This window comes from Equus asinus, chromosome 8 (assembly GCF_041296235.1).
Source record: "Equus asinus isolate D_3611 breed Donkey chromosome 8, EquAss-T2T_v2, whole genome shotgun sequence".
Lineage (NCBI taxonomy): Eukaryota > Metazoa > Chordata > Mammalia > Perissodactyla > Equidae > Equus > Equus asinus.
Genome location: NC_091797.1, coordinates 74,322,754 through 74,346,461, shown reverse-complemented (window position 1 = coordinate 74,346,461; position 23,708 = coordinate 74,322,754). Strand labels below are relative to the sequence as shown.

At 56.4% G+C, this 23,708-nt stretch overlaps 1 protein-coding gene across 6 annotated transcripts in view; it reads right to left on the bottom strand.

Annotated features, from left to right (window-relative positions):
• The window catches only part of DHX37 (DEAH-box helicase 37), a 39,586-nt gene extending 17,337 nt beyond the window's left edge, over positions 1 to 22,249 (bottom strand). For 3 of the 6 annotated variants that reach the window (XR_006531685.2, XR_001401492.3, XM_014862594.3), the window contains exons 1-15: positions 22,034 to 22,248; positions 18,732 to 18,901; positions 15,007 to 15,119; positions 14,089 to 14,413; positions 11,822 to 11,970; positions 10,589 to 10,681; positions 8,948 to 9,044; positions 7,975 to 8,088; positions 5,646 to 5,747; positions 5,301 to 5,415; positions 2,700 to 2,795; positions 2,442 to 2,524; positions 1,537 to 1,687; positions 826 to 902; positions 249 to 481 (exon numbers count right to left, since the gene is read on the bottom strand). Coding sequence is in view for 3 of the 6 variants with exons in the window: in XM_014862594.3 (XP_014718080.2) it covers positions 249 to 481; positions 826 to 902; positions 1,537 to 1,687; positions 2,442 to 2,524; positions 2,700 to 2,795; positions 5,301 to 5,415; positions 5,646 to 5,747; positions 7,975 to 8,088; positions 8,948 to 9,044; positions 10,589 to 10,681; positions 11,822 to 11,970; positions 14,089 to 14,413; positions 15,007 to 15,119; positions 18,732 to 18,901; positions 22,034 to 22,139 (2,024 nt within the window). In the remaining 3 variants the exon portion in view is untranslated. Of the gene's footprint in view, positions 1 to 248; positions 482 to 825; positions 903 to 1,536; positions 1,688 to 2,441; positions 2,525 to 2,699; positions 2,796 to 5,300; positions 5,416 to 5,645; positions 5,748 to 7,974; positions 8,089 to 8,947; positions 9,045 to 10,588; positions 10,682 to 11,821; positions 11,971 to 14,088; positions 14,414 to 15,006; positions 15,120 to 18,731; positions 18,902 to 22,033 lie in introns of all 6 variants that reach the window. The other 3 variants (XR_011505301.1, XM_014862595.3, XM_044776044.2) reach the window with 2 other exon arrangements.
• Between the last annotated feature and the right edge of the window lie 1,459 nt (positions 22,250 to 23,708).

Below are 23,708 nucleotides of genomic sequence, written 5' to 3'. Positions count from 1 at the left end.
AACGTTTCAAAATTGATTGTGGTGACGGGTGTACCACTCTGTGAATACACTAAAAACCACGGAATTGCACACTTCAAAATGGTGAATTTTGTGGTATGAGAATTCTATCTTGATAAAGCTGTTCACACAACAAAAACAAATCAGCTAAGAACAGAGTCTGCCTTCAGCTGCGGAATAAAGAAGCGAGGACGGAATGAAGAGCGAGCGAGCCTGCGGACGAGCCAAGGACAGTCCCCGGGGAGCCCCACCTGTAGCAGTGGCCGGGCTCTGTGCGGCCTGCGCGGCCCGCCCGCTGATCGGCCGAGGCCTGGGAGACCCAGGTGACGCGGAAGGAGGACACGCCAGTGACACGGTCGTAGTGCCGCTTCTTGACCTTCCCGCAGTCCACCACGTACTTGATGCCCGGGATGGTGAGGGATGTCTCGGCCACGTTGGTGGCCACGACACACAGCCGAGTCCCCTCTGGAGGAGGTTTGAAGACCTAGGGTGGGGGGAGGGGCAGCAAGAAAACATCAGAATCAGGAAAGAAGTCGTGGGACAGAGGTGGGGGCAAAGCCAGGAGGTGTCTCTTGATCAGAGAGAAGTCGGCCGGGCTGGACGGGCCCGGAGGTGACAAGGCCAAGTCGTCTCCTTGCCTCCGGCCACAACGTGCCTAAGCTGGATGCAGGGAAGCGTTTCTGTCCTCCGAGAACGAGATGCCAACAGCCCCTCAGAAATCTGGGTGCTGACAGGGCGAAGGACTCAGGGCCTGACCCGCACCCTCTGGAGGCCGTGAGGAGGGCCCCAAGAGCAGCCCGGCACCCGCCCGAGACCCCGTGCTAGTACCTGCGCTTGCTTCTCCGGGGCCAGCAAAGAGTAGAGCGGGAGCACGTAGAGGGGCAGCGAGGCATCCGGATGGCCACCTGCAGGACGAGCAGAGGCCTGCTGGCACCCCACTTGCTCCCCAGGGAAGCCAGCTGCAGGCAGGCAGCGCCCCCCACCCCGCTCTGTCGAGAGGTCCCTGTGCCAGAGCTGCTGCCAGGGGTCAACCCAGCACAGGGAGCGGCGGAGCCTGGGTGGCCGGGAGAGGCTCCTGAAGGCCCTCCTGCCCACTGCCCTGGCCCCAGGTGGGCATGGCCACCACACAGCAGAATGTCCCCCTCGGAAGAGCCCGGCCTGGCCTAGAGCTCGCTCTGGCGCTGCTGCAGTGTGGCTTGTGGGGCTGCCTGAGGGCTTGACCTTGGCTCCCCCCGAGGGCGTGCATTCGCCCAGCGGAGCTGAGCTCGGGGCGGCACCCTCATCACAACCAACACAACAAGTGTTTGAGGGCCTCCTCTGGGCCAGGCAGCTGCTGCAGCTCAGGAAACAGCAGGGAACGAGCAGCCAGAAAGCCCGGCTTTCTTGGGGCACAACGCCAGTGGGGACCAATGAGCTCCAGGTCACCTCACTTGGCTCAAAAGCCCCCCAGGGTGGGACAAACGAGTCTGGGCTACAACAGGAGCTGGTGCAGCAGGGGCTCCACAGACAAGGGGGCAGGAGGCCCTGCTGAGGTCATACCTCCGTCCGCTCCGTCATCCCCGTCGTCTCCCAAGTCCAGGTCGAGGTCGGAGCCCAGGGCCTCCTCGTCGTCCATTTCCGCTTCCCTGTCCTCGTCGCCTTCACCCACTGGCAACACTGAGTAATTGTCCAAACTGATCTGGGGCAATGTCTGCGGTAAACAAGACATCGGCCCATGAGGCCGCTCAAGCCGAGGCCCAGTCCCACCACCCTTGGGCCACGCCACTGTGGCAGGTCATGCAGCCCCCTTCTGCCTCAGTTTCCTCATCTAAAAATTGGGGACAATGCTAGCACTCTACTGCCAGGGCTGCCGCGTGCACTCCGTTAGTTAACACACGTGGAGCGCTTGGCGGGCCGCCGGGCATGCTGTAAACACAGGAGGTTACCAGCTCTAAGTAATGCCGTCAATGCCAATGGCTCCACGGTGACATCGTGCAGACGTCCTAGGGGTGAGCGTCCGCCACGGCCTGGCCTGGCCCTCACCTCGCACCCTCCCCTGGGTCTTGAGCAAGCCCTGAGGGTCCCTTGCCCTTGTTCCACCCGCCCTCCCTGGGAATCCTTGCAGGCCCTACTCCGGGCCCAGCCTTCTAGAAGCTTCCTCTGGGCCCACAGCACAGGGAACCTTGAATGTTTCAAATCACAGCCCCTTGCAGCTTCTAGAGCAGCCCCATCCAACAGAACTCCCTTTATCAGTAGGAAGGTTCTAGACCTGTGCTTTCAAATGTGGTCATCATAGCCCAGGAGGTCACCGAGCATCTGAAATGTGTCTAACACGACCGAGAACTTGAATTATAAGTTTACTTTGTTTTAATTAAATCTGTATCTACACAGGCGCACAGGGCAAGTGGCAACCATACAGACAAGGCAGCTACCGAGCCCGAGCAGCCCCACGAGACCCTACGTACCGCCGCCCGGGCCTTCTTTGCCCTTGCTCTCGACTTCTTAAACTTCCGCATTTCTTCTGCCGAATCTTTCTGATCCTCCTTTTCTGGGAAAGATGAGCAGGTTAGGGGCAGACACCCTGTGGCCAGGGCCTGGGTATCAGGACTCTGCTCGTCCCGATCCAGAGCGAGGTCACTGCAGCGGTGACCTTCATCGGGAGGGGCGACAGAGGGAGGCCTGGAAGCCTGCTGGTGGCCCAAGCCTCTCGGGGCGCCTATTACCTGGTGGCCCGGGTGTGGCACGTGGGAAGGCTCTCCTCAGCCTGCGGCACAGCGCATGGACCTCTGCCTGCCCCGTCAGGAACACCAGGATGCCGCCTGCGGAGAGAACGGGGCCCCCATGATCTGGCCATTCACGAAGCAAACACCATCCCAGTGACGACCAGCTGCCGAGCCCTGCTCTGGGGTGGGACGGGCAGAGCAGGGCCGCAGACACCGACGGGCCACGGGCAGCCGCCTCCCAGACAGAGGGCACCGGGCGGGGAGTCAAGCAGAGACACCGGACGACCCGGCAGTTGCATCCTGGGCAAGCGCCCACAGGAAGGCGGAAGAGGGAGGCAAACCCAAAGCTGTCTAGACGCTCGCGCATCTGGCATCACGACAGCCAAGACGTGGCAGCCGCCCAAGTGTCCACAGTGCATGAACAGATGTACAAGGTGTGGTCCATCTGCACAGCGGAACAGCATTCAGCCACGAAAGGAACGAAGCACTGACACCTGCTACAACCTGGATGAACCCTGACAACATTACATTAAATGAAAGAAGACGGGGCCAGCCTGGTGGCGCAGTGGTTAATTGTGCACCTTCTACTTCGGTGGCCCGGGGTTCCCTGGTTTGGATCCCGGGTGTGGACCCACGCAGTGCTTATCAAGCCTTGCTGTGGCAGGCGTCCCACATATAAAATAGAGCAAGATGGGTACAGATGCTAGCTCAGGGCTAGTCTTCCTCAAAAAAAAAAAAGAAGCAAGCAGACAGACACAGAAGATTACCTACAGTACGATCCCACTGATATGAAATGTCTAGAATCAGTAAATCCTCAAAGATCAAGTAGATTAGTGGTTGCCAGGAGCTGGGAGGAGGGCAGATGGGGAGTTAGTGTTTGAAGGCGACACAGTTTCTGTTTGGGGCGATGAAAAGCTCTGGAGACAGACGGCGGTGATGGTTACGCAGCACTGTGAATACACTAAACGCCACTGAATTGTACAAAGATGGTTAAAACGAAAAAACAGTTAAAACGATAAACCTTATGTATATTCTACCACCAAAGAAAAGCTAGTGACATTAAGCTGAAGCCCCGGGGTGGCCGTGGCTGTCCAGGGAAAGGGCATCATGTGGGAAGAAGGCCAGGCATAACCATGAGCCACAGTGACACCCGAGGGGGAGGAGGAAAAGGAGCGAGAGATGAGATGGAGAAAGGCCAGAGGTGGGTGACACCACCCAGAGGAGGCGGGGGCCGTCTCTGTTGACCAACGGCACCAAAAACTCAGCAGGACCTTTTCACAAGTGTAAAGAGAGATGGTGGTGACCTCAGGGAGGCAAGTTCAGGTGTGGGGTGCAGAGGCCGCGCCGTGAGCTGAGGAGCAGGTGAGAAACGGGTGCAGAAGGTGGAGCGCTCTCAGGGAGGCTGGACCGGAGGGCTTCCCCAGGGACGGCATCTGAAAACGTTCCCTGGACGGCGGGAGGAGGAGACCACGAGGCCAGCGGGAAACAGGAGGCGCGGGAGACATGGCCACCCCCAGGCGACGCAGGAAGAGGCGGTGGGTTAAGGAGGCCTGGGCATTTGCAGCTGCGATGGCAGCACATTGGTGGCACTCCCCGTCGACGGCCCCCATCCCCTCCGCGAGGGAGGAGTGACCAGGGCGGGGGGAAGAGTGGATAAGGAAACAAGACCGCCAGGCACAAGGGAGGGAGAGGACCTGGCGTTCAAGACCCCAGTCCACACAGCAGCGTGGCGGGGGTCCCGGATCAACGGACTCAGGAGTACTGACCACGTCCAGGAGGTGGACACGACGAAGAGAACACAGGAGGGCCGAGGGGAGGACGCGGTGAAAGAACAGGAGGAAACGAGCAACCTCCTCTGACGAGCAGACCACCCAGGAAGGGGAGGCCACTCCACCGCGCCCGCCCAAGCTCCTGCCTCGGCCTCACGCCCTCTGACCTCCCGCCATCTCCTCCGCCACCAGCTCAGTCTCCCAGAGGTAGGATGTGAACACCGAGACGCCCTAGGCAGACATCCACAGGGCATCGGGAGCACCTTCACTGCTCTCAGTGCCTCTGCAGGGGAGGCAGGCTCGGTCGGCCTCAGCGGCCCCCGCTCAGCTAGAAGTCACCACGGCTGGCTCAGCTGTGGCGTTTCCTCTGCGTGGTGACTGCCTATGTCTGCTCAGTGAAGCTGGTTCCTATCACCATTGTTCCTTTTGGTATCCACTTGTTCACCCAGAAAAGGTCAAGCCAGCTTAAGTAACACCATTACATAAATAACCCAGCGAGCACCACGGGGACACGGTGAAAGCGCGGGCGGGGGCAGGAGTGAAACCCAGGCGGGACGCCTGCTCACCTGCCCTGTATCCAGGGCGCCTGCCTGGGTCAGCGCGGACGAAGGCGCACCCCCGCCCCCCCGACCCAGTTAATCACTGAGCAGCACAACCCTCTGGGTGGGACCCAGCGGGGCAGGTGCTGAGAACGCTCCAGAACCAGGGAGGAAACCGAGGCCCAGGTGGGACCAGGGACTGCCCCATGCCCCCTGAGCTGGGCCAAGAACCCAGGATGGCCGCACCGTGGGTCTGCAGGGGCAAGACCACCTCCCTCCCTGCCGGGCCTCACCTGCGGGCAGCAGCCGGTGGATCTTGCAGACCTTGCGGAAGCACTCCCCGCTGTAGTCGTCCAGCGGCGTCCGCTTGTTAAAGTGAACCGTCACCGGGAACTGCCGGGCCTCGACCTGCCAGACGCCCGGGGAGGCGATGGGGTGGGCATGAGTATCTGCTCAGGCTCGGCCCCTCCCCTTTCCAGAACTTTCTGCCCACGCTGGCCTCAGTCTGGTGCTCGAGGCTCTTTGCTGCCTCTCCTGCACTGACAACCCTCCACGTGGCAGAGCGAGGGCTCCCTGCCACCAGCTGTCCTCACTGTCGAAGCCGAGAGGCCCCGTGTCCCCGGCGGCCCGGGCCTCACCTTGATGACTGGGGGTGGCGTTGCGAAGAGCCGCTGGTTCTGGGTGAAGTCCTCCACCCGCAGCGTGGCAGACATGATGAGCAGCTTCAGCGGCAGGTGCCTCTGCGGGACGACAGCCTCGGTGACCCACCGCCTCCCAGGGCGGGTCGGGGAGACCTCTGCCCTCCCAGCCTCCCTCCAGCCCCCACCCGAGGGCCCTTTCCAGCTGCCAAAGATCCCAGAAAACGTGGAAAAGTGAGCTGAGGCAGGGTCTGCCTCTCCTGGGGCAGAGGCTTGTCAAGGGCGGTCCTTAAAGTCCCCCAAAGTCATGCTCTACGGGCAGACGGTGAAGCTGGAGGGCTGGGCCTGGGGGCCGCCCAGTTCTTGGGGACAGTGGGCATGGCTGCCGTTAGCTCCCACGCCACGTCATGCCTGTGTTTGTCCCTGAGAGCCAGGAGCAGCGGCCCTCCCTCTGGCGTGTGGAGGGGGTCCCTGCTTCCTGGCCCCTTGGCAGCACCTGATGTGCCTCATGGCGGGCTTTGCTCAAGTCCTGGACGCTGTCCTCTGCTGCCGGTAAACCCCAAACCCCAAAGCTAAGTGCAGAGTGTTTTTGGTGAAAAAAGCCCAGGTGAGAGGCCTGGCGCAGATCAAAGGCCCCTCTCCTGCCCACGAGGTCCCCGAGCTGGCCCCACCGGCGCCCCTTCCTGCCCACCTCCTGTTTTCCCTCCTCGCTCACTCGGCTTGGCCGCCCCAGGCTCCCTGACGGTCCTCAAAGACACCAGTCAGAACCACGAGACACCACTTTACCCGCAGGGACAGAGGGGACTAAAAACACGGACAATAACCAGTGTTGGTGAGGATGTGGGAAGTGGACCCCCGTACAGCGCTGGGGCGGCCACATGGTGCAGCCGCTGTGGAGAACGGCCTGGCAGGTGGTTCGAGTGGTTCAACGTGGAGGCCTGTGTGAGCAGCATTTCCACCTGAGGCACAGCCCCAAGAGAATGAACCGTGTCCACACAGAAACCTGCACACGAATGTTCACGACAGCCAGAAACTGGGAACAAACCACATGCCCACCAACAGATGAATGGATAAATATGGTCCACCCACAGTGGAATACTATTCAGCCGTGAAAAGGAATGAAGCACTGACACCTGCGACAACGTGGATAGAGCTTGAAACACTGCTGAGTGAGAGAAGCCAGCCACAAAGGCCACGCATTGTAGGATTCCATTCATACAAAATGTCCAGAATAGACAAACAGAAAGTAGACTAATGGATACCCGAAGACGGGAGGAGTGTGGGTGGATTGGGGCTGACAGCTAAGGGGTACACAGTTTCTTTTCGGGGTGATGAAGATATTCTAAAATTAACCATGGTGATGTTAGCACAACCCTGAAGAGACTAAAAACCACTTAACTGTACGCTTTACGCAGATCAATTATATAGTACAGAGCTTGTTACAAAAAAAAGATAGCAGGCCAACTGCTGCCCCAGGGCCTTTGCACCGTTCTCTCTACTCAGAATCTCTTCACCCAGTAGCCACTGCTAGCTCCCCACCTTCCTTCGGCCCACCGCTCAAAGGCCCCCTTCTCTCACCACCTGCTCTCCACCTTCCCCCTGTCCCCAGCTTTGTCCATCATCAGCTTGCAGACTCTCGGACTTTCTTACTGCCAGCTGCCCTAACTAAAACGGAAGCCCCAGGAGGGCAGGAACTGTTGTCCCGTCCCTTGAGCATGGCCTGGCACAGCACGCACAGAACCGCTATCTGCCTGATGACCGGTCCTCACTGTGAGAATCAGGCACAGTCACATGTCGTCTTCTCGGCAGGGCTGGGCAGCCAGAACAGTCCGCCTTCATGGAGCCCCACCCCAGGGCACAGCCTCAGCCCCGCAGGCCTGCCGTCCACCTCTGCCCCCGAGGGGTGAGGTGCAGAAGACGGACGGAGAGGCTGACCCGGCGGGGAGCTGGGCGAGCCTATTGCGGCACAGGGAGCACAGGGCTCAGCCGGCGGCCCCGCCCGCTCTGCAGGTTGCACAGAACTGCCGCCGTCTCAAAGCCGGCTCCACGTGAAGCCTGGCCTGCCACGAAGGCCCTGCTCGAGCCCCTGCTCTGGACAGAGGGAAGGGTCGCAGTCCACGAGGCTGGAGCCAGGGTGGCAGCCAGGTGGACTCACACAGGGCTGTTCACGCCGAGACCCGCAGCCCAGCCCTGGCCCGGGGACCCTGCCCTCAGGAGACCCTCTCTCAGTGCGGCCCTGGGTGCAGACGGGCACGGGCCTCGGGGGCCGTGCTCCTGACAGGCTGGAGGGAGCCTGGGCCTCGGCTCCCAGCACCCGCCTCCTGCCTACCTTTGCCCGGAGGGCCACGATGCGGGACAGGAGGCCGATGAGGATGTCCGTGTACACGCTCCGCTCGTGGGCCTCGTCGATGACCACCACCTTGTACCTCAGCAGCAGGAAGTCCTGAGGGGTCAGTGGGGTGAGCATGCCGGCCAGGCTGCACCCACCCACGTTCACACGCCAGAACCCCCTGGAGGAGCCCTCCCACAGCCGGCACGGAGCCTCAGCACTCGGGCTGGGGGATGCTGGGCTGTGACCTCGGGCAAGCGACTTGACCTCCCCATTACTCAGTTTCTTCATCTGTAAAATAGGGACAACGGAACCCACCGACGGGGGTCACGGTGATGTTTAGATGACAATCACTACCTGTAAAGTACACGGCCTGGGGCCTGCAGAGAAAGGGCAGCCACTATTTATGAGAGCTGAGGTACCAAGCACGGACGCTGTGCGGTGGGGAGGGCTGCAGGAAACGGAGATGAGATGCTGGGTGGGGACTGAGGGCAACTGGACACGCACCCAATACAGAAAGATGCCATCAGACCCAAAACCACCTTCCCAGGTGACCACAGCAAGCGTCGGGGCAGAGGCAGGAGCCAACCCTGCCCTCCCCAGAGACCCCTGCCCGGGGAATATCACACAGCCAGGAGGGGCAGTGTGCATTTTGCCCATGCACAAAGTCTGTAAACCAGATCATGATAAAAACAGGCGCTAACACTGATATGCACCTACTGGGCATTGTGTTAAGATGCTCTCACGCATTATACAATTTCCGCTTCAAAACAATTAAATGAGGAAGGCACCAGCTTGCAGATCAAGAAACTAAGGCTCAGAGAGATTAAGTAACCCACCCAAGGTCACACAGTGGCACAGTGGTGCATCCTGCTTTGCCAACAGGTGGCATGCTAGCTGCTCATATCCAGGGGGACATCCTAACTCCTCACCCCCACCGGCCATGCTTTCTGAGACAAGATGAGCACCCAACCTTCTGGATTTCCTTGAGCAACACACCGTCCGTCATGAACTTGATCCTGGTGTCTTCAGTCACGTTTCCTTCGTATCGGATCTGGTAGGAGACAACCCTGTGGGGACAGGCAACGACTCAGGGCAGGCCAGTCCCCAGAGCTGCAACTGGTTAGGGCTGTGGCCACGTGGCTACTCCAAGGCAGGCAGCGGAAGTCTGGCCCCGCTGGGCAGGCGGCCAAGGGCAGGGCCCGCCAGCTCCCCCAGCAAGGCCCGGACCCCTGCCCACTGCTCTGCCTCTCAGCATGAGGTGCAGGGAGCCGTCCCAGCCGACTGCAGAGCACGTCAACCCAACATGGGCGGACCCCGGCCAGAGCCCAGCCAACAACCAGGCGTGGAGGTGCCCGAGGAGCCGGTTGGACTGGAGGATGCTCTGGAGCTGGCACACACTTTGCAGTTATGACAGAGACACGGCACTTGGGTTTAAAGAGTCCTTATCTAGAAAAGGAGAATCTCGGTGTTCCAGACCCGCACGGTGAAATACTGAGGGTGAGACAACGTGACATCTGGGACCTGCTTCTCAACGATAGGGGGAGTGGGTGGCACAGACGGACAAAGCTGGTCACGAGCTGACAATTACTGAAACGGGATCTAGGGTACAAGGGGGCTGCTCATTCTTCTGACTTCTGTATATGCTTGAAATTTTCACAATAAAAAGTAAAAAAAAAAGATAAAAAAGGACAGCTTCTTTGTACTGTCATTTTGAAGATACGCTATTAGACGGAGTAGGAAAGCCACAGAAGACTGAACGGCATGAACCGCGTATGCAGAAGTCAGACAGGGAGAAACAGACACACAGACAGTTGCCTGTCTGTGCACAGAACTGTCTAGAAGGATCCACAGTAAATGTGCAGTGGTGGCTGCAGCTGGGGAGGGGAGCTGGGGGCACCTCGCCCAGTTAACAAGGCTCCCCACTCGCAGGCCAGCCCCAGGGGCACAGGAAGCCCACAGCCACGTCCGGGAGCCTGGGACAGGCTGGCACACAGCAGGCACTGCTCACCTGGCGACAGGACGGAAGAGGAGACTGGCTCTGGCTCTTCTGTGCTTTCCGGACTCTAGTCCGTCCTGGACGTGCTACCCCTCCAACCTGAATTTGACAGTCTGGGCTGAGGCCCAGGCGTCTGCCTAATAAACGCGGTCCCAGGCTACTCTAGCAAACGCCTCGTTGCTTTGCTCAAACTGCTTCCCAAGGCACGTCCTGCAGCCCTACTGCCAGCGAGGACTTGCACTCTGGAAGCCTGCATTCTGAAGTAAGCGGGCAGTGCTGGGGACGCACCACTGCCTGCCTGCGCCTGGCCACCTGCTGTTCTGCTCTGCCCTTGACCCCTGTAAGGGCCACCTGTCCCCTCACTGCACGTGCGTGACATGAGCCGAGGGGCCTGGCTGGCTCGCCCCTGCTCCGTGGCCCAGGAGGGTCGTGCTGACCAGAGCGCAGGAAGCCTTCCTGTATGTGGAGACTCGTGCACTGAGACGCAGAAGCGACACTCCCACCCGGCGCCCTCGGGCTGGATGGGGCCCACGACGTTGCTCGGCTGCTCCTGGACAGCCGGCCCCAGGCAAGGCCAGAAGACCCCCCGGCCCTCCCCCAGGAGACACGCCTCACCTCTGTGACAGGTTCATCTCCTTGGCCACTCGCTGGGACATGGCCATGGCGGCCACTCGGCGGGGCTCCGTGACGCCGATGATGCTGTTGTCGCTGGTGGGGAGAACACAATCCATCAGCAGTCCTCGGCCCCGCCTGTCTGTCCCAAGTCACACGCGGTTCCATGTCAGGAGTGACTATGTAGATGTGGCCCTCAGCAGGGGCGACAGGACACGCACAGCAGGCGAGGCAGCACCACTCAGTGGCCCAGGGGAACGCCCGCAGGCCAGCACGCAGAAGGTGCTTCGGCTGCCACAGCACGTGGAAGCCAGGCCACGGCTACAAGAACGAGGTCCGGGTGGCCCGGGGCCTGCCCCAGCCAAGCACGGCTCCAGACACAGAACCTACCGAGGGCACAGCGGCTGGTTTCTGGGCCGTGCAGAAAACAGCAAACACGGCAGGTCCGAGCTGCCCTCACCAAAAAGACCTCCTGACGGGGCCGGGCCTGGTGGCCCCTGGGACCCTGGTCTGCAGCAAGGGCCCACCACTCCCTGGCTGACGAGGCATCTCTGCGCCTGGGCTGTCTGGAACAACGTGGTACATGCGGACCACCTGCTCTCCGCTCACTGCGCCAGGCAGGGGGGCCAACGTGACCCCCACAGACAGCCTGGGTACAGGGTCTCCTCTGGGCTTCCCTGGTGGACCCTTCACACGTGCTGTCGCAACCCACTGGCTGGAGGAGCTTGGTGTGCCCTGTGTAACTCCCCCGGCAGCGGGCTCTGGAAGCCTGTGCCTGGTCCCCCACAGCCCACCCCATGCGCCTTTCCCTTCGCTGGCTGCACCTCGTGTCCTTTCACTGTAATAATCACAGCCATGAGCACCACCATGTGCTCAGTCCTCCTAGCAAACCAGAGTCTGGGGGTGGTCTGGCGGACCCCTGACACACACGGCTCAGAAGCATTGACAGGAGGAGACACACCGGCCCACGAGTCAGGGACAGATTCAGGTGTTTTACGTGAATTCAGTCATTTCATCTACATAACCAGCCTGTGAAGCAGGCGCAATGATTATCCCTGTCTCACAGCTCAGGAAACTGAGGCCCAGAGAGGGCAAGCAACCTGGCCAAAGTCACACAGCAGGTCGAGGGCATAGCCAGGATTAGATCACCAGGAGCCCATGCTCAGAATGACTTTCGGTGACCACATCTCTGCTGTCACCCAAGGGACCTGTGGAGGACCCTGCGCCAGCCCCTACCTGCTGTAGCCCGCTTCGTAGAGAAACTGGGGCACCTGCGTGGTCTTCCCGCTGCCGGTCTCGCCGCACACGATGACGATGGGGTGCTCGGCCACCGCCTCCATGATCACTTGTTCTTCGGAGAGAATCGGGAGCTTCAGCCTTTCCTCCTGGTGAGAGAGAGGAAGTCAGCGCTCAGGGAATCGGGGGGAGGGGTCCCTGCAGAATGGCAGAGGGGACAAGGGGACCCCAGTCAGATGGAGCACGACTACGTAGGGTGACGTGGTTTCTACAAAGGGGGCAGCTGGCGCATGGACAGTGCTCAGCCCACAGGAACAGGTGTGCCCTTTAGTGACGGGAGCCGTGACAGCTGGGAAGGGGGACAGAGAGCCATGGCCCAGGTGCTTCGGGGCATCGGATGCCCTGGAGGACAGCCTGGCTGGCGCAGAGGAGCCCGAGACGCGGGAACCTCAGCTGCGGCTGCTGGGCATCAACATCCACGCACATCCATGTGAGCAGGTAACCTGGCGCTAATTCCACCAGGATGGAGGACGTGGGCGTAGCAACCCCTGTCCTGGTTGAGCCCACAGAAGGCAGCACATTTCATGTCGTGACTCAGTGCACACACGTCAGCGTGGGTAAGTAAAGCTCAGCAACGTCATGCTGACTGACGAAGAAAGCAAACTGCAGAAAAAGACCTGTGACAGGATGCAAACCCGGGCAATAAAGGGCTTAGAAACAGGGAAGAACCACACAGAAAGGCAGAACGAAGCCCGGGGGCGGGGAGGGGATGCAGGACACGGGATGGTGGGCCGGGGGCCCTGGACGACCGCGTGGAGCAGAGCCCCACACCACCGATTGCCAGCAGCTGGCATCGTGCTCCGACCGCCCCTAGAAGTCGACCCCTGTGGCGAGAGCCCAGTGGCTCTTTGGGGTCGTCGGTGAGAGCAGACAGCTGACCCTGACTGACTCTTCACACGCAAGCGCACAGACGCACGTCCAACTGAAATCACAACTTCGTTAGACGGTACTTATTCTTATTTGGAGCTGCACTGCATTCTCTATTCTTTTCTTTTCTATTTAAAAAAAAGGAGCTGGGGGATAGCACAGTGGCACAGTGGTTAAGTCCGTGCTCTGCTTCAGCGGCCCGGGGTTCAAAGGGTTTGGATCCCAGGCACGGATGTACACGCCACTCATCAAGCCGTGGTGTGGCAGCATCCCACATACAAAATAGAGGAAGACAGGCACAGATGTTATGTCAGCAACAACCTTCCTCAGCAAAAAAAAAAAATTAAAAAAAAAAAAGGAGCTGGTCACATCCCATCTGTTTCCACAACCCAATTCATGCTGTGAAACAGCTGCTCAGGGGCCCCAGGAGCCCTCACGCCTCAGGACCATTGCTCATGGGGTTCCCAGCGTGGGACGCCTCCCCACTCCCAGCTTCTACTGCTCCCTCAGCACTTGCCCTGGACGCTCTTTCCCCAGACGCCTTCCCTGACGAGACCAGGCCCTCCCATGTCCCCCTCATGGGACCCCATCTTTTCCTCCAGGGCTCTTGGCCCTGTTCATGATGCTGGTGACCAATGTCAGTCTCCCCAGCTGGACTGAGAGCCCGGAGGCCACAAAGCATTCCCCCATGGACACGTGGGGATGGATGGAGAGAATGTTCACCCCTCATGACGGGCCAGGCCCCGGGCTAAGAGACCTCCCATCGGCCGCGTCACCAACACCTCCCACCCACCCTAGGCGAGACGGCCCACGACTCCACTGCAACATTTCCCCAGGGCCTTCTGTGGGCCTCGGGCTTCCCGTCCCTGCCTCTTCCCATTGTCAAGACAACCCAGCAAGAGCCATGTTTACCAGAGAAGGAAACCGAGGGAGGCAGAGAGGAGGGTGCCTGAGGCAGAGGATGCCCATTCCACAGATGAACAAAATGAGGCCCAGGGATGGGCTAGGAAGTGGTGGAAACAGCACTCCACCACAGGCCAACGGACCCCACAGCCCAGCCCGTAGGGACTGGTAGCCGCCTGGGCCCGACCTGAGGTCAGAGGCCAACCACTAAGGCAGCCAACACCCATCGCGACAGCCCGACCCTGTGCCGGGCCTGCTGTAAGCACATCCCCACGTGCAGCCCCTCATCAGTCTTGGCCATGACCCTGCCAGGCAGGTACTGAGGACACTGAGGTGCAGGAGGCAGTACGACCTGCCCCAATCACGGGACGTCCCCTCCGCCCCTCACCCCTCACATGCTGCCCTGAGTTCCCATCACAGACACCCGGGCAGCACACCTGCATTTCAGGGGAGCGGTTCACAGGGATGAAGACGGCGGGCTCTGCTGGGCACTTGGCCACGGCGGGGGCTGCGGCCGGAGGGGGCTGACCCCTGGGTGCTGGGCTCTCGCCCCTGGCCCCCGGCAGAGCTGGCGGCTGATGCACTGCCGTCGTCCCTGCACCAGCCTGCGCCTGCTCAGTGCCTGGGGCCTCGTCAGGTTCAGACTCCATCGAGGACTCGGACTCTTCCTCCTCTGCCTCCTGGAGGTGGCGCTTCCGGTGGGCCCCACTGAGGCTGCTGATCTTCTCCTGACCCGGGGCTGCAATCTCGTCAGATTTCCTGCTGAGAGAACCACAAGTCAGGTACGAAGGGCCTAGGATGGGCCAGTGGACCCGAGGCAGCTCTGGGTTGGTGAGCACTCACCAGAGGCCCGGACTGAAAGGCCACATCCCTTTCTACCTCAGGGCCTTTGCACTTGCTGTTCCTGCTCCCTGCTAAAAACTTTTGCTTCACTCCAATGCCCTCTCTCAGGGAGACTGACCCTGACCATGCAGCTGGAAACGCCCCTCTCATCTCCTTCCACCCTCCTTTCCCTGCTTCATTTTCCCCTTCGTGCTCACCCGCACTAGATACATAGGTATCTGTTTAATTACTGCCCACCTCCCCAACATGAGAACGTCAGCTTCTTAAAGGAAGCCTATTTCTTACTTCACTGTTGTGCACTGCTCTATGCCCAGGGCCTGCAGGAGAGCCTGGCACACAGTTTACACTCAAGAAGCAGTCATCAAATGCTCAACGATGCTTACAGGGACCAGGCCAGTACCAGCATAAACGAACTGAGCGGGCAGAGGGTAAGACAGCAGAGAGCGGGGGTGGGACTCTGCAACCTGTGAGCCCTCCCCCAGGAGCCCGGCAGGAGGGGCAGGCTGACTCACTCTCGGGTCTGGTACATGCGGTGCCCCGTGCCCAGCTTGGAGGTGGTGAAGAAGAGCCTCATCTCGGCTTCCGAGGCCTGGACCTCACTCAGCTTCCGCAGCATCTCTGCCCGCTGGGGAGGAGACGAGTGTGTGACACTGGGGCCACGACCCTCTCTCCAGAAGGGAAGTGGGACTCCACGTAAAGTTCAGCCTCGCTAACGACACCTAGTCTTTAGGAACCGAAGGTCACACTGCAATGGCTCGGCCGCCTGCGTTCTGACTGACTGACCGGTGAGCCCGGAGGGAAACTGGGGCTGCAAAAACATGGCTCTTGTTGCATCCGTGTCCCGAGAGAAGATCTTCAACCTTCCAGATGCTGTCACCAGGAGAGTGAGTGAAGCAGGGCCGCCAGCTGTGGTGACGGGACAGCTCCGTGTGGGACGGGCAGTGTCCCCTCGCCTGTGAAACATGTGTGCGGGCGACCCAGGTGGTTTCTTTCCCCTGGGTGAGCGTTTCATGAGTTTTGGCTTTTTTTAATTTTTAAAATTTTTTTGAGGAAGATTAGCCCTGAGCTAACATCCGTGCCCATCTTCCTCTACTTTATACGTGGGACACCTGCCACAGCATGGCGTGCCAAGCGGTGCCATGTCCGCACCTGGGATCCAAACTGGTGAACCCCAGCCCGCCGAAGCGGAACGTGCGCACTTAACTGCTGCGCCACTGGGCCAGCCCCAAGAGTTTTTGTTTTATTATTCTTAAAATTACACATTTTATGTTTTTGTATATATTTCATAATCAATAAAAGAAAAAACAAGTCAGAGAACAGTGGAGAAAATACTGCACAGGATGCAAAAAGGACACACTCCCGGGAGGGCAAGTCTCCCTCGCAGTGAGGGCTCCAGGGCTGAGTGTGCGGTGACCCAGCGAGAAAGCCCCACGCACATCTCATGAGGCCTCTGGACTGGGGTCCCAGTCTTCATGTCACTGCACTTCCGGCTGTACCATTTTGTGTTTGTGTGCAGGGCAGGCATTTAGTGGCACCCAGGCCTCTACCCACGAGATGCCAGGAGCACCCCAAGTCCTCACAACCTAAGCGTCTTCAGACGCGGCCACGTGTTCCCAGGAGCCAAACTGTCCCGGCTGGGAATGGCTGCCCCAGACTCAAATCCCACTTTATAGGAAATTCGGAGGGCGAGGAGTGCGTGTAACTGTACCACAGAGACAAAATTTTTTTTTTTTTTTAAATTAATGTTATGATAGATTACAACCTTGTGAGATTTCAGTTGTACATTTTTGTTAGTCATGTTGTGGGTACACCACTTCCCCCTCCGTACCCTCCCCCCAGCCCCCCTTTTCCCTGGTAACCACCGCACAGAGACAAAATTTTAAAAATCCAGACCATGGAAAACTCTACAAGACAAACAACCCAATGTCTTCAACAACTAAATTATAAGGAGAAAAAAGAGGTGGGGTGGGGGAGCACCTACTTATGAAAGAACTGGAGATTTGACTCTTTACGGGATATTCGATGATCTTTTCTAAGAATTTAGGTGTGCTAATGGTATTATGGTTATTTGAAATGATCCTTATTGATCTTTTTGAATACCATGTCTTCTCAGACAAGGGAAGCAAAAGAAAAAATAAACAAGTGGGAGTTCATCAGACTAAAGAGCTTCTGCAAGGCAAAAGAAACTAGGATCAAAACCAAGAGACAACCCACCAACTGGGAGAAAATATTTGCAAATCATGTATTTGATAAGGGGTTAGTCTCCATAATATATAAGGAACTCACACAACTGAACAACACAAAAACAAACAGCCTGATCAAAAAATGGGCAGAGGATATAAACAGATATTTTTCCAAAGCAGATACAGAGATAACCAATAAACACATGAAAAGATGTTCAACATCACTAATCATCAGGGAAATGCAAATCAGAACTACACTAAGCTACCATCTTACGCCTGTTAAAATGGCTCTAATCACTGAGACTAAAAATAAAAAATGTTGGAGAGGGTGTGGAGAGAAGGGAACCCTCACACACTGCTGGTGGGAATGCAAACTGGTGCAGCCACTATGCAAAACAGTAGGGAGATTCTGCAAAAAACTAAAAATAGAAATACCATACGACCCAGCTATCCCACTACTGGATATCTATCCAAGCAACTTGAAATCAACAATCCAAAGTAACATATGCACCCCTACGCTCACTGCAGCACTATCCACAATAGCCAAGACATGGAAACAATCCAAGTGCCCGTCACCGACGACTGGATAAGGAAGATGTGGCGTATATATATACGACAGAATACTACTCAGCCAGAAAAAAGGACAAATTCATCCCATTTGCAACAATGTGGAAAGACCTGGAGGGAATTATGCTAAGTGAAATAAGCCAGAATGAGAAAGACAAACACCAGATGATTCCACTCGTATGTGGAAGATAAACAAGCACATGGACAAAGAAAACAGTTCAGCGGTTACTAGGGGGAGGGGGAGGGGGTGGGCACAGGGGGTGCAGGGGAGCACCTATGTGGTGACAGTCAAGAAATAATGTACAACTGAAATTTTACAATGACGTAAACTATTATGAACTCAAATTAAAAAAAAAAGATCCTTACTTTAGAGCTACAAACTGAAACATTTACAGATGAACTGTTATGGATAGCAGGTTCAGTGGTGGCCCCCAAAGATAGGTCCGCTTCCGAGAAAATAATCTTCTTTGGCAAAAGGGTCTTTGCCAATGTACATCAGTTAAGGACCTTGAGATGAGAGCCTGGACTACCCAGGTGGGTTCTAGACCCAAAGACAAGTGTCCTGAGAAGACACACAGAGAGGAGGCCGGGGGAAGACAGAGGCGGGGATGGAGGGAAGTGGCCACCGGCCAAGGAATGCTGGGAGCCACCAGGAGCCAGAGGAGGCAGGAAGGACCCTCGCCCGGAGCCCTCAGAGGGAGCACGGCCCTGCCACACCTGCGCTTCAGACTGCTGGACGCCACAACTGTGACAGAATGACCTTCCGCTGCTTTAAGCCACCGAGTTTGTGGTCACCTGTTGCGGCCCTGGGAAACTAGTACAGATTTGTGCGACTGCGGCTTTGACCCAGGAGGTGGGAAAGCAACCCGCAGCGGCAATGACCCAAGGTCCACCGTGGGGTGATGACCGGTGGAGCTGGCGTCTGGGCCACAGCAGTTCCTTACACTATTTTTTCTACTTTTGTATGTTTGAATTTCCCATTACAAAATTTTTTCCTTAAAATATAAGAAAAAAAGGTTAAAATTCTCCAAAATAAAGTTAAAAAATAAAATAACACAAAATGATAGGAAAAAAAAAGATGAGCATGTTGATTGACTGACTCCCCAGTTAACAAACACGTGACCTCAACAGACGTGGGCCCGTCCCAGACCGACAGAGACCCAGACAGCACAGCCCCCGGAGGGTGGAAGGTTCTGGAGCTGAGTGTCAGACAGGGGGGCCGCTAGGCATATGTGGCTATTTGAATTTAGGTTAATTAAAATTAAATCACATTAAAAATTCAACTCCTTCCACACTAGCCACATTTCAAGTACTCAACACCCACACGTGGCTAGTGACTACTGTACTGGACTGTGCAGACACAGAACATGCCCTGCATTACAGAAAGTTCTACTGGACAGTCGTGCTGCAGAGACCAAGCCAGGAGACACAGGCCTCCCGCTCGCCCGGTCTGGAGGGCCGCGTGCAGACCTGGCGGGGCGGCGTACCTGGCTCTTCTTCTCCTTCTGCTCTAAGACCTTCTGCAGCACTTTCCGCTCTTTCCTGGTCAGAGGCTTCTTCTCCTTCTTCGACAGCGGAGGGGCCTTGGTCTTCTTCTTCCTCCTCCCCGGCAGAACCAGCGCGTTGCTTGCATCAACTCCTTTCAACGTGCCCTGATCTGAAAAGACACGCTGGCCTGACCCCCAGCCTCGGAGGCCGGGCAGCGCAGGCGCTGGGACCCTGGAGATTCTGCATTAAAGCCCTCTTCCTCCAGCGGTCCTGTCCCGCCCCCACAGGCCCTCCTGTCCCCCATGTGAGCCGCGAGTGCGAGTGCCGCACAGGACCCGGGGCGCAGGCCCGTGATGCACTCGCTCGACCCGTCTACTCGGCACCTGCCGCAGGTCGGGCTCCGCGGCGGGCGGCTCCGGCCCCGTATGTGTGGGGGGCCAGGAAGGAGGACGTGCTCCCCTCAGAGCGTGGCTCTGCTCTCAGCCGGCCCATGAGGTCCAAACTATTTCTGTAAGAACACTGACGTTCTAAAGAGCATGCAGTGGACTCAGGACTGGGTTTGGTTCATACCTATTTTTAAATGTCACAGTTTGAAAGTATACGATCTAGACCAAAATCCAGCTATCATTTTCCTCTTCCACGCAGCCCACTGCAGCAGTCTGGGGACCTACGGGTAGTCTGACTCTTTTATTAACTGCTCAGGCTTTCTGCGCCTTTCTTTCCCTTACAAAGGGTAGGAGAGGTTGTGCGACCCTCATTAAGAAGAAGAAAACTTTAAGCAATGCAAGCTACCCCTTCTGCAGTTCTCAAATAAACAGAATTAAAAGCAGAAAAAAAAAAAAAGAGCGTTATGGTGGCATTTTCCCGAGGCTCCAAATCATGTAACGTGCGGCTGCTCTGACGGCTAAAGCAGCGTGTGCTTCCATATGCCTGTGCTGCAAAACTCCTCATTTTTAATTTCTAATATGGTAAATATCGATAGATATAACCCACACTAACAAAAGCACTCTGGGGCCCTCAAATTTTAAGAACATCAAAGTGTCCTCAGTCCAAAAAACTTGAGAACTGTGCGATAGGAAAAAAAAACCAGAGGATGTGAGAAAGATAAAAATAAGTGGCAGCGACAGTGGACTGGTGGCGGGAAAGGCTCTATGAAGAAGGCAATCTGATTTATGTTCTTGTAAGACCCCTCTGGCCCTTGAGAAAGGCAGGGATACACGATGGTGACCTGCTCTGAGGTGAGAAACCACTTTCCCCAATCTTTGGGTCTAAGAGACCTCAGCCCCTCTGCTCTGGTCGCCCAGCTCCAACTGTCAGCCTGGGGGTCTCCTGTCTCACGTCCTGAGGTGTCACGGCTGTTTACAATGGATGATGCCCATCACAGACATCATATCTCAGCTTTTCAAAGAATTCCTGTTTCAGTCATAAACATATTCTCCCAAAATACCACCTCCAAAACTCTGATAGCAGGTTCCCACCTGGCTATTGCTACTGGACCCATTTTACAGAAGAGAAAACCGAGGCACAGAGATGTCAGGTGATTTGCTTCAACTCCCAGCCTATCTGCGCGACTTCTGGAGAGGGAATTCACGCTCCGGATTCCCACGCTGACATCCCTTCCTACAACCTCACGCCCTCCATGTCCAGTGAGTGGAGTGCGGAACGGAGTCCGACTAGTGGGTCGAGGGAAGCAGGCTTCTCCAGGGGCTCCGGCTCCCCCTCCCTCCGTCCCCGGAATCTAGGCCCACGGTCCTAAATCGACGAGGACCTCAGGGAGCACACAGGAGCAGCTTGGAATGCGCTGCTGCAGGGGCCTGTAAGACACCTTTGAACCCACTCAATCGCTTCACCCCAACTCTCCTCTGACGCTGGCTCCATCAAGGTCCTCGACGGCCTCCCCAGGGTTACACCCAGGGTCCCTCTCTCCCTCCCTGAGCTGACAGCAACATCTGACACACACAGTGGGTCCCCCTCCATGGCGCCCCGGACACTCACACTCTCCCCCCACCTCCCAGGCTGCTCCACCTCCTCCTCATCTCCCCCTCCTCCAGGGCTGGACTCATTCCCTCAGCGAGCAAATCCAGTCTGTGGACTCTAAATATCGTCTATTCACAGATGATTCCAAATTGGCATCTCCACCGGGACGCGCCTCCGAGTCAGGAGCTGCCCACCTACCCTCTTTACCTGGATGTCTAACAGGCCCCCAACCACTGGTTTCCAAAACCAAGCTCTTGGCCTCCCCCCAAGCTGCCCAGCCCTGCCTTCTCCTGAGGCTGGGCCCAACACCTGGCAGTCAGTCTTGACATCTCCTTTGTCCTTGTGTTCGGTCAGCCAGCAAATCCCGTCATCTCCACCTTCAAGATATATCGTGAATCCAAACACCTCTCACCTCCTGTGCGGCTGTCTCCCTGGTCCAGGCACCCACACCTGCCCCAGCAAGCGGACTCGACAGCCTCCTCACCCATCACCCGGGCTCTGCTTTGCCCTCTGCTGCTTTTCCTCAACACAGCAGCCAAACTGACGCTGTCAAAGCGTAAGCGCAAGCAGTGTCCCTTCTCTGCTCTAAACGCGCCCATGGCCACCCTCCTTGCCATGACCCACAGGCCCTACATGATCCTGACCCCACTGCTAATTTCATCTCCCCTCAGCCATTCCAGCGGCCTTCAGGTCTTGACTCAAGTCATGCTTTCTCAGTGGGGCCTTCCCCGCCCACCCCAGGGAACACTGCAACCCACGCAAACACCTCTTCTGCTTTATCTTCTTAGTGATAGAACCATGCAACACTCTATATATTTTACCTGTTCATCTTTGCCCATCTCCTCCCAGGAGCATCTGAGCTCAGCAGGGCACAGATTTTTGTTAAATCTCCTCTTCTGCTATGGCTCCTACAATAGTGCTTGGCACACGGTGGGCGCTCCTACTAAAAGGAGTCTGAGTAGAAATGTCAAGCAGCCTGGAGCTGAGAACACATTGGGCTGAAAACCCAAATTTAGGGGTCACTAGCAAAGAGACTACAATCGAAGCCATCGGAATGGATGGAATGACCTCATTTTCCTGCCCAAATTCCCCATGCTGCTATACTAAGACCCCAGGTATTGTCCCAAATTCGCTGTTAAAACTAGACTGTCAGCGGCTCCCCTTCCTCTGGATCCTCCGAGAGGCGGTTCTCTCTGGTCCCCTGCCCCGGCGTCGCGGAGGCAGGGCACAGTCCGGAAGCCCGTGGGCCCCCACTGCCCAGTCCTGGCCGCGAGGCCCTGGGCGGCCGCCCCCGAAACCCAGCTCCAGTCCCGGGACGCCTTACCCTCTAGTTCCAGGCGCACGGGGGGCGGCTCGGGGGGGCCCTTCGAGGGGCTGGGGGCCGCCTGCAGGCGCCCCCTGACGTTGTACCGCCGGCGCAGCTTCCCCATGGCGCCCCGCTCCCGTTCGGCTCCGGCAAAGTTTCCAGCGGCGCACCCCGAGGCCCGGCCCACGTGAGCTCCCAGACCACCCGCTCCGCCAGGAGACTTCCGGAATGTGCTCTCGCGAGAGCTGAGGATAAAGGGGCCCGCGAGGTGACGGCTGGGGGCGGGGCTATCTTAGAGGCGGGGGCGGGGCTAACTTAGAGGCGGGGGCGGAGCCTGAGGCCCCAGCAGAGGCCGCGCGCTGTGGTCTGAGTCTCTAAGACGGAATTATCTGCTAATACGAATTTGGCTGTTTGGGAGTGGGAGTGTTTTGGTACCTTTTAAAATATAACCCCGCCGCTAATGCAAGCTTCTTCCCTCCCTTTTTTGCTTATTTGCATTTTCTGGTATTCCTACAAGAAACGTACATTAGTTGTGTCGTATAAAAAGGCACTAAATATTTCCACTAGAGGGATAGAACCAAGAGAAGAAGGCATCCATTAGATAACTTTAAAGCCTCATTACCACATCACACTGTCTGTAGCGCACTCGGAAATAATGTATTTTCTGAATCCTGTAATTATCTGGTAAATAGAACTGTTACATTATGTCGCCTTTTTTCTGTTAAAAGCATTAACTCGTTAAGGGCAAAGATTTAAATTATATCACAAAAGAATATGAAGGCACTAAGAGTTATTTTAGAATTTTAGAAAGGATAACGTTATTTTTTTAATTACTTAAAGATACTGCCCGAGGAAAAACCTTTGAAGACACGAGAACAAGGTCTGGCTGCAGAGTAGGCAAGCAATGAATAGTTGGAGAATGAGTAAATGAATGAATAGCGTGACTGAATAAATTCCCCTTCTTCCCTGAAAAACAAAAACAGACTACCACAGCACACTGGTGGTGCGTGAGAGGATTTAGATAGTATACATATGAATACGTTCTTAAAGTTATATATTAATTTAAAAGAATTTTGGGGGAAAAGTATAATTAGCATATCAAACCTGTATTTCATGGATTTTATTGCTTGGGATAATAGTGATCCACAGTTTCTTTTTAAAATACGCTTATTTAAGTAAAAAAAAACTTTGTTCATTTTTAAATTATTAAGTAGGTAATAGTACATTTTCCTATATTTTCTTCTAAAATACTACATATCAAAGGATTATCTCCAGAAGATGTAAAGAACATTCTATGAAGTAGGAAGAAAAAGACAAATACCCGACAACATGGATCTCACAAATATAATATTGAACAAAAGAAGCCAATTGCAGAAGATCATGCTGTGTGATCCCATTTACATAAAGTTCAAAACCAGGTAAAACGGATCCCCTAAATTTTGGAAGGGGACACAGGGAACCGGAGAGGACAAAGGGAGCCTTTCTGGGAAGCTGGAAATGCTCTGTTTCTCAAGCTGGGTGCTGGGTACCTGTGTGTTCACTTTGTGAAAATTCATAGAGAGGCACCATATGATTTGTGTATTTTTCTGTTCATATGCTATACATTGACTAAAAAGTTTACTTTACAAGAAAAATGGTCAGAGCACATGAACAGGCAGTTCACAGAAGAGTAGGTCACGTGGCCAAGAAATAC